At 34.9% G+C, this 9,679-nt stretch overlaps 1 protein-coding gene across 1 annotated transcript; it reads left to right on the top strand.

Annotated features, from left to right (window-relative positions):
- Positions 1–5,215: 5,215 nt before the first annotated feature.
- On the top strand, positions 5,216–6,229 carry LOC127845885 (uncharacterized). Its single transcript, XM_052377060.1, has one exon. It carries the CDS (start codon positions 5,216–5,218, stop codon positions 6,227–6,229), a length of 1,014 nt encoding a protein of 337 aa, XP_052233020.1.
- The last annotated feature ends 3,450 nt before the right edge of the window (positions 6,230–9,679 follow it).

Consider the following 9,679-nt stretch of genomic DNA (forward strand, 5'->3'; position numbering starts at 1 on the left):
CAATCAATATTTATGTTATAAATAGCGCACCAGATTTGCAAACATAAGCCGTTGTTCTATACAATTATAACGATTATCACACTTTACCTTTAATTGGTACTTACAGACTTGTAGGGTCTATTATCAATTACTGTAATAGATAAGATCAATCAGTAGATGTCATAAATAGGGCGTATCCAATATACAACCGTACGAGTCACTTATTCGAGTGTCATACCCCTATTGCAATTATAATATATTTCATCACGCGGCATGTATTAAATTTAATAATTATGTTATACATTTTTATTACCGTTTTCACCACGCGGCATGTATTAAATTTAATAATTACGTTATAAATTTTTATGACCGTTTTCACCACGCGGCATGTGTTAAATTTTATAATTATGTTATAAATTTTTATTACCGTTTTCACCACGCGGCATGTATTAAATTTTATAATTATGCTATAAATTTTTATTACTGTTTTCACCACGCGGCATGTATTAAATTTAATAATTACGTTATAAATTTATATGACCGTTTTCACCACGCGGCATGTATTAAATTTAATAATTATATTATATTTTTTTATTGCCGTTTTCATCACGCGGCATGTTTTACATTTAATAATTATGTTATAATTTTTTATAACTGTTTTCACCACGCGGCATGTTTTAAATTTAATAAGTATTAATTTACAACTTTATTAACATATATTTCGTCGTTTAAAGTGAATGTTTGCGTGATGTGTACTGCTTACATAAATAGGTGATGACAACATTGAAATGAATTTAAAATCTGAGAGAAACAAGGGCTGTTTGTAAAACATGCATGCCCCCTATATGGGCTATAAGTTGTAGTAGCAGCCATTGTGTGGTGGTGGTGATGGTGGTGGTGGTTGTGGTGGTGGTGGATACAATGCATTACAAAATGCAGTTAGCCTTACATTTGGTAAAATTTAAATAAATTACAAGGGAGGCAAATGCTGTAACAAAAAGAACATGCATAAACGGTAGTTTTTTCCCTTGTTTGAACCATGCTAAATCCTTACAATGCCTATTTCCAGTAACTGTGACCTTCACCTGTGACCTTGCCCTTTGACCTAGTGACCTCAAAATCAATTGGGGTCATCTGCGAGTCATGATCAATGTACCTATGAAGTTTCATGATCCTAGGCTCAAGCGTTCTTGAGTTATCATCTGACAACCACCTGGTGGACGGACCGACAGACCGACAGACCGACCGACCGACGGACCGACATGAGCAAAGCAATATACTCCCTCTTCTTCGAAGGAGGGCACAATAATAACTATTTCATTTCCCGTGTTATTTATTTTTAAAAGCGAAACACATACAAGCATGTATTTATTTTTAACACATTCATAGTACAATGGTAGCACAGTATTGTAGTGTATTCGTGTTTTAGAATAATGTACATCACGTAAAGAAACATGTGGGCCGTATGGTCCGCAAATCTGGGCCGTATAGTCCGATAATCTGGGCCGTATGGTCCGCTAATCTGGGCCGTATTTTCTGGGCCGTATGGTCCATGGTCCATATACCATCTGGTCCACTGGCCCGCGTTTGCGCTGTGTACGGTTGTTCAGAAAACTTGGTAAGTGTCACTGTGTTCTTAAATTTGTCCGATGAGTTGAATTTTATATACCATTACCATGCGAGAAAGTTTGCAAAACCATTTATTTCTTACGAAACTTACCTTGAAAAATAAACAACACAAATATGAGTGGCACGAACTGGTGGTGGCACAAAACGACCATCAACCGTTAAAGTTCAAGGGCATAATTTTAATGGAAATGTGTTGAATATTGGATAAATTTATTGTTTTGCCGTTAAAAGGGTCAGTTTTTGGTTTGCTTTGTTTATTTTTTGTATCAAAACACAAGTTTTATGTTGATTTTTTCAAGTACAACAGTTCAGTTAACATAATATCTTGAATTCAAGAATATCGAAATAGAAGTCGGATGTTGCAGATTTCGGACGTTGCTATGCACGTTAGTTCTCGATGGAATATACTGTTTTACCTTTTCGCATTCAGTTGTGCAGCTGTTTTCCATATAATGATGCAATGCTTTACGTCTGGAATATCCCCCTCGATGATTATAAATCATAAACTTCTCAAATCTAAGCATCGTCAACTTTACAAGGTTCTGCCAAGGTTTAATTAGCAGAATATGTAAAGCTGAGTAACATTAATTTCAGACTGATGTCTGATTTGGGCAGTGGTTGGTTCACCTGATTCTCTCATAGGTGATCCCGGTTGACCACACCACAATTGAATATATATCAGTTCAAAAACAAATAGCTTGTAATTATAATGGATTAATTTGAATATTTAATTTATTTGTTTGCAACAATTTGGAACCTTTTGGTTTGAGAATTGTAAACCTACTGTTTAATTTCCCCTTTGTTCAGCACACATGATATGGAATACATCTATATCTCGTGTGGCGTATTTTCATTTAAACTCTGGATTTTAACGACTACAAGTCGGTCGTGCAGTTAAATATGTTTTAAAGCATCGAAAGAATCCAAAATTATTTTGGATTTTGTGTTTGTCATGCATACTTTAATAGTTCATAGGAATAAAATAACTCACAGCGACAGGATTACGGCTTTGTTATGTTAAGCATTTGATACAAATGTTATTAAGAATTAGTGTGGTTTTAAATAAATTTTGAGAAAATTAATGGAACGCAAAAAACACAACAGAAAATGGAAGTGCGTGCATGTTACTGTATCTTGCAACTTTATTGTTTTAAGAATTGGATTAAAGTTTAAATTTAGGTAAGCGTGTTTTTTATGTCTCCTTTGCTCTTATATGGTATGAAATGCGTATCTCGTGTAACGTAATTTCATTCAAACTCTGGATTTTAATGACGACAAGTCAGACGTGTTATTTTATTTTACAGTAAAATATTTTTTAAAGCATCAAAAAATTGTAAAAAATATTTCCGATTGTATTTTTGTCATGCATAATTTAATCTTCCATAAGAATAAAATAATTGCTGCGTCAAGATTTCGGTTTCTTTAATCATGTTTTAGGTAAGAATGGTTAGCATTTGATACACAAATTTAAAAAAACAAAAATGTGGTTTTGTTTTTGGTAAGAATGGTTAGCATTTGATACACAAATAAAAAAAAATAGTGTGGTTTTTAATAAATTTTGAGAAAGAGAAGGATGACCAGAATTGGAGGTTCATATCTTTGTAACTTTATTGTTTTAAGCAAAGGATTAAGTTAAAATTGATGTACATGTAAGCGTGTCGTTAATACTAAATTGAGTTTTTTTATGACTCTTTCGCTTCTGTATATATAGTATGAAATACATATCTCGTGTAACATAATTTCATGCAAACTCTGGACTTTAATGACGACAAGTTGGATGTACGGTTTCCTATATTGTGTTTTAGGTCAGAATGGTTAGCATTTTATACTTTTATTATTAAAAAATAGTGTGGTTTTAAATAAATTTTGAGAAACTTAAAGGGAAGGAAGAACAGAAAACGGAAGTTCATATCATTGTAACTTTATTGTTTAAAGCATTGGATTTAAGTTAAAATTGACGTAAGCGTGTTGTTAATAATAAATTAAGTTTTTGTATGACTCCTTCGCTCTTTTAAAGCATGAAATACGTATCTCGTGTATCATAACTTTCTTTAAACTCTGGATTTTGTGATCACCTTTTGTCTGTCGTCTGTTGTTCGTCGTCAACATTTACCTTGTTTACACTTAAGAATGTAATGTATTGCAGATTCAGAGATGTCTGTTTTGTTTTGAAGGTCATGTGAAAAATAAACTTATGGGATGTTTGCATATTTTAATAACATATAACTATTGTTCAAATCTATTTGTTGATTCAGTCAACTCGCCGATAACGAATCGTAGCCCTTAACGAATCAGACAATATTCAACAGAATGAAATTTTATTTAATGCATGCCTTTTAAAAGCATAATGCATCAGTCGTTGAGGTCTTTCATTTTTACTTTTGCAGACTGAAAATGGTTGTTGACAATTAACGTGTATTGATCTTGGTAGATGAAATGCTAATACGGCGTCTTTTTGATCCAGATTCAGAGCCTCTTTTTAAATTGAAAGGCAGAAGTTCACCTCGTGTTTTCTGACGGTGATTTTCAGCGAACAATAAAATTGTTGCTTAAAAGCAGGGTCAAGGTATGCACTTTCCTCCATCATATTATTTCCCTGATCAGTTGCTTGTTTAATGGCCGGCTGACATGAAAGTAAATTGACCTAATTTTGCCCTTAGCGAATCGTCAGTTTCATCAGGTGAGGGGTCGTCTCAGAAATGTTTGAAGTACAGAATGTAGGTTGAACACTTCTAATTAGAGCTGTTCTGAATTTCATATAGATTTCACAACGTTACATTTTGACATTTTCTGGCATATATGACTTTCATAGACACATTTTATTGCAAATTACCCATTGTCTAAACTTTAAAAGGCTTTGATAGCTATTGTTAATTGTTTATAAAAAAAAGTTAAATAAAGTTTCTTGTGTCTTGTAGGTCCATGAGATGGAAGGCTCAAAATGGGAATGTTTGTTTCAAACCTCTTGATATGAATTGAATGTTATAATTCCCCCCCACCCAAGTCTATACTGGGGCTCATATTGTTTTGCCCTGTCTGTTGGTTTGTTGGTTTTCGTCAAGCTTTAACATTTGCCATAACTTTTGCAATATTGAAGATAACAACTTCCTATCTGCATGCATGTGTATCTCATGGAGCTGCACATTTCGAGCGGTGAAAGGTCAAGGTCATCCTTCAAGGTCAAATATATGGGTCAAAATCGCTCATTTAATGTACACTATAGCTTCATAACAACTTATCATGCACGGAGCTCCACATTTTGAGTTTGAAAGGTCAAGGTTATCCTTTATGGTCAAAATTCAAATATATGGGGGACACAGTGTTTCACAAACACATCTTGTTTTTATTCTGGTTTCAGATGCCTTGTAAGAAAAAGAAGGTAGTCCAACGTTTGCACTCCAGCCCTACACAGAAATCTGCAGAGGCAGTATCCAATAAATACAAACTGAAAGGGAAGCGGATGAGTCCGAGGAAGACGATGGCTGTACGGAGAGCCCTTTATAGCGTATGTAATGAAAGTTTGTCTTTAAGACAAGCTGCCCGTAAATACAATCTATCATATAGCTTTTTACAGAGGAGATATTCTGGTGAAACTGACATAGGAAAGATGAAAGGTCCAGCTACTGTTTTCACTAAAGAAGAGGAGGAGAATATGGCCTCATGGTTAAGTGAGATGGCGCAGAGAGGCATGTGCCTCAGAACATGTGAATTCCTGGATTTTGTTCATGACGTAGTAAAACGGGAGAAAAGGAAAACGCCTTTCACTGATGGTAGACCAGGTTACAGTTGGTACATTGCTTTCATGAATAGGAACTCACATATCATAGACATTCGCACAGAAACTCCACTTGAGCTGAAGCGCTCAAAAGTCACCAAGGATGTCACTGACAATTGGTATTTAAAATTTAGAAACTTCCTGGTGAACAAAGAGTGCATTGATAAGCCTTCTCGTATATGGAATGCAGATGAAACTGGTTTCAATATGGGAAGTAACAAATCAAGGGTAATTGGTCCTGCTCAGAGAGATTTGTCAGTGCCCCACATTACTGCAGGGAAAGAAAGACTTGCAGTTATGTACTGTGGTTGTGCTAATGGACAGTTAATGCCACCATTTTTAGTATTTCCAGAACCTAAACCAAGGTCGTACAATCCATTGAATGGAGCTACTCAGGGATCAGCCATCGCTTACACCAAGAAAGGTTGGATGGATGCTGTTACATTTGGAAAATGTATTGACCATTTTGATAAGTACGCTGGGACTGATCGTCCTGTTGTCTTGTTGCTAGACAGTGTCAGTAGTCATGTTGATCGCAAAGTGTTCATGGATGCAAAGAGTAAGGGGATAGAGTTGTACATGATCGTGCCTAATGCCACCCACCTGATGCAGCCGATGGACAAAGGCGTTTTCGGGCCATTGAAATCAAAGTGGCATTTGGTTGCAAGAAAGTACAGTAGGGAAAATCCTGGAAGATCGATTGGCAAGGAGGTGTTTGCCGAGAAATTGACAGAGGCATTTCTCAATTTCTACAAAATTCTAACAGTCATTAATGCATTCCGATCGTCTGGTATATACCCAGTAGATGCATCTGTTATAACTGATGAAATCCTGAAACCTGGATGAATGTTTTTCACTTCCAAACCAGAAGAACAACCGTCAACTTCTGGAAGAGTGTCACAGGTCATGCCCATGGAATGTTCGCCTGGTCAACAAAAGGCAAAGGGTGCTCAAGAGGTATTTGAAGAGACTTTCTCCACACCAGTTCGAAAGAAGTACAGGACAAGAATAGAGGAAAACTATGACATTGAAACACAGTCACCCTGTTTTGAGGTCTATAAGAAACTGCACAGTAAAGTGCACAAGACAGCTGAACCCCCATCATCTTCACAAGGGAGTAGTTCAGCTGGTCATCATACTGGACTGCACATGCTAGTAGATGCTGCATTCCAAGCCACCCAGACGTCATCGGTTGTAACACCTGACATCGTGTCACTTCCATCCACTTCATCCTGTCTGGTTTCACCTGTATTAAGAGAAGGCTCTAGAAACATTGAAACCAGTCCAGAAAACACTGTTGAACACTTTGCCAGACAATCTGACCTCAACAGAAAGTATTCTCACAATGTCACTGAAACAGAAAAAATAACCAAATTTACAGAAAGAGAGCTTAACGCAAAAGTGGCGCACCTGAAAAAAACAAGCCCAAATCTCTAAGAAAAATGAACAAAAGAAAGGGTGCTCAGCTGCAAATCCTAAGAAAGGTAAAGGACCCTTGAAAGGTAAAGGATGCTTAAAAAGAAAAGTGGATAATGTTGTTCCTCAAGAAGAAACAACCGGATCAAGTATGTCGAAGGACTTCTGTAAAGCTTGTGGGTGGAAGATATGGCATCAGGTGAAAATCTACTATGGATACAGTGCGACCAATTTGACGGATGGGTACGTGCAGGTTGCCTAACTGACCGAGTGGATGAAGATGAGCCTTTCACATGTCCAGCTTGAGTTTAGAAGTAATAAGCAGTCCATCAAAATTTATAGTTAGTGATAATTAAATGATGGCTGATTTAAAAAAAACAACTGTCCAGATACTTTCAAATAGATAATCATGTTTTGAAAATGAAAGTACATTAGAATTAGACATGATAATTATAAAACACAAACTCATACATGCCATTGACTATATTTCATTTTCTTTAGAAAACATATTATAGTTATGCACTAACGTAAGAATAATTAAATCATACTAAAATATTACATGTAAAATATCAAAAGTACAAGTGGCTAGCCATGTACATATTTTAATAACTTGTATTATTGCACTGTCAAAACAACTATATAAATATGCATAATATTGTATGTATTGTTAGCTATATAAACTTGTGTCCATTTCATTACAGAAACCAGATGATTTCATGGTTTTGGCACCAACAAAAAAGGAGATGGTATTTAGAAACTCTGTTATTAAGGTATACCATTTTTTCCAAATAAGACCACCCAATACCACACCTCTACTCAGTTACTAGTCCAGCCAGAATACACTAACATTCATGATGAGTGTGCCAGTTTGGTATGGTTACCAGAATTAGATACTTTTCCAGACCATATGCATTCACTTATTACGGATGAAAAGAGGCCGCTAAAACTTCAAGATGTGGCCGGTCTACCCATTGGCCATGTCCCAAGAAATTTGGCAGGATTATTCCGGCCTTTAATGGAGAGTGGACGCATTGTAGCAGAGGTGACTGGTGAACCTGTCCCAAGCTTTCCTCCTTGGCCGGCACTAAAGGAAGAAGGAGGGGGTGTAATGCTTCCATGTAATTACATTATCACACATTCTGATATTGAGGCACAATATAATAAACTTTCAGAACTGCTCAAAAGTATCCCCGAAGGGACGGCCATGGAACTTTTTCTTCTGTAGCTACACGGAGTATTTCTTTGCATGTGTTTTAAATTACAAGCAGTAATCTTTGATCTCTGTTGATTACCTGGTCAGATTTTATTGGCATATAATGTTAGTTCCAATCACTTATTTCTTTTATTTTGTATTATTTCTTTTATTTTGTATGTTGATTACAAGAAGTAATCTTTGACCTCAGGATATAGATATGTGTGATCTCTGTTTAATCTAGTCTAGTATTTATCTAGTATTTTTTCTATTGATTACAAGTAGTAATCTTTGATCTCGGTATATAAATATATGTATCCTTACAGACCTATATTTTGTTGACCTTTGAATATTTTATTGACATTATATATCTGTTTAAATAAAAAAGCATAATATTTCATTAGTTTTATCTTAATAATTATGCCAAGAATCTTTCTTAAGAAACCATAATATAAGTATTTAATTCTTACATGATGGCAATGACAATCACTGTTTACTTTTTTACTGTTTTGACAGGTAAAATCGACTTTGAGAAAAACCCAACAATCTATACATTACGTGACTCGTTATTGACAAAACTAGCCCGCTAATGGCGGAAGCACATATAAACAAATACAGGCAGCAAAATCAGTTAGTTACAAACACAAAGATGAAATCGTGTGCAGGTTAAATGCAGATGAAATATCATTCAATGTGATAGTTATTTCAGTCTCTATTTGTGCTTGATTTATTTACATGCATGCGTTTTCTGTATACTGGCCCGTTATCGGCGAGTGGACTGTAGATTTAAAATAGCTAACTTTCCTCTCACATGCCCTTGTATTTCAAGATAGAATACTTTCCTTCACAGTGGAAAATGGTCTGAGTTTCAATCTCAGTGGGGGCTTCAGAGGATGATTTATTTTTAGAAAAATGATTATTTTTGCTCAACTTTGTAAATGACTTTAAGTCACACACCTAAAAATTTACTGCATGGCATAGTTAATTTATGTATAAATAAGAAGCATATTCTTATCTTGCCATTTAGATTACACGGTAGAAATCCGTCTTTTTTGCGCTTTAAAACTTAAAAAATAATCGCGTTTGTCGGAATAGACGTATATGTCTACAAATCCTACTTTCGGTTTAAAAGCGGTACCTTTTAAACAAAAATATATTACTTTCTAACTAGGCTATAGATTTAATTTTATCTATGCCAATTAGAATAAACACATGTATCCGGTGGTTACAATGTAGAAATCTGTCTATTTTGTGCTTTAACTAAAACATAATCGCGTTGGTCGAAATATGAGTATACGTATATAGAAATCCTACTTTCGGTTTTTAAATTAATAAAATAATAAATTACATTCTAACTAGGCTATAGATTTAATGACAATTTTGCACACTTTCAAATTGCATCTTTATGTATTGATTAACATGAACTTCATTTCAAAGTGTGTGGTTTTAACCAAATAACTTTGAAAATTTCTTTTAAAGAATGAGGTTTCTGAAAATTCAATTATTGAACAAACATTTATAATTTGAGGGTACAATAAGACAGCAAACTAAGAAAAGACATCAATTTGAGGTTTTTTATCAATTCAATATGCAAAGAAGAAATTAAATATCAGCAATACAAAAGCCTGTAATATGTGCAGCGTGTGGTTTTTCTATTTAGCTATATATGCTCAGTCAAATCCAAACTA

Source organism: Dreissena polymorpha, chromosome 9 (assembly GCF_020536995.1).
Source record: "Dreissena polymorpha isolate Duluth1 chromosome 9, UMN_Dpol_1.0, whole genome shotgun sequence".
Taxonomy (NCBI): Eukaryota; Metazoa; Mollusca; class Bivalvia; order Myida; family Dreissenidae; genus Dreissena; species Dreissena polymorpha.

Excerpts from the sequence above, each read along its gene's own strand:
- LOC127845885 (XM_052377060.1), top strand. The coding sequence starts at position 5,216 with ATGAAAGGTCCAGCTACTGTTTTCACTAAAGAAGAGGAGGAGAATATG.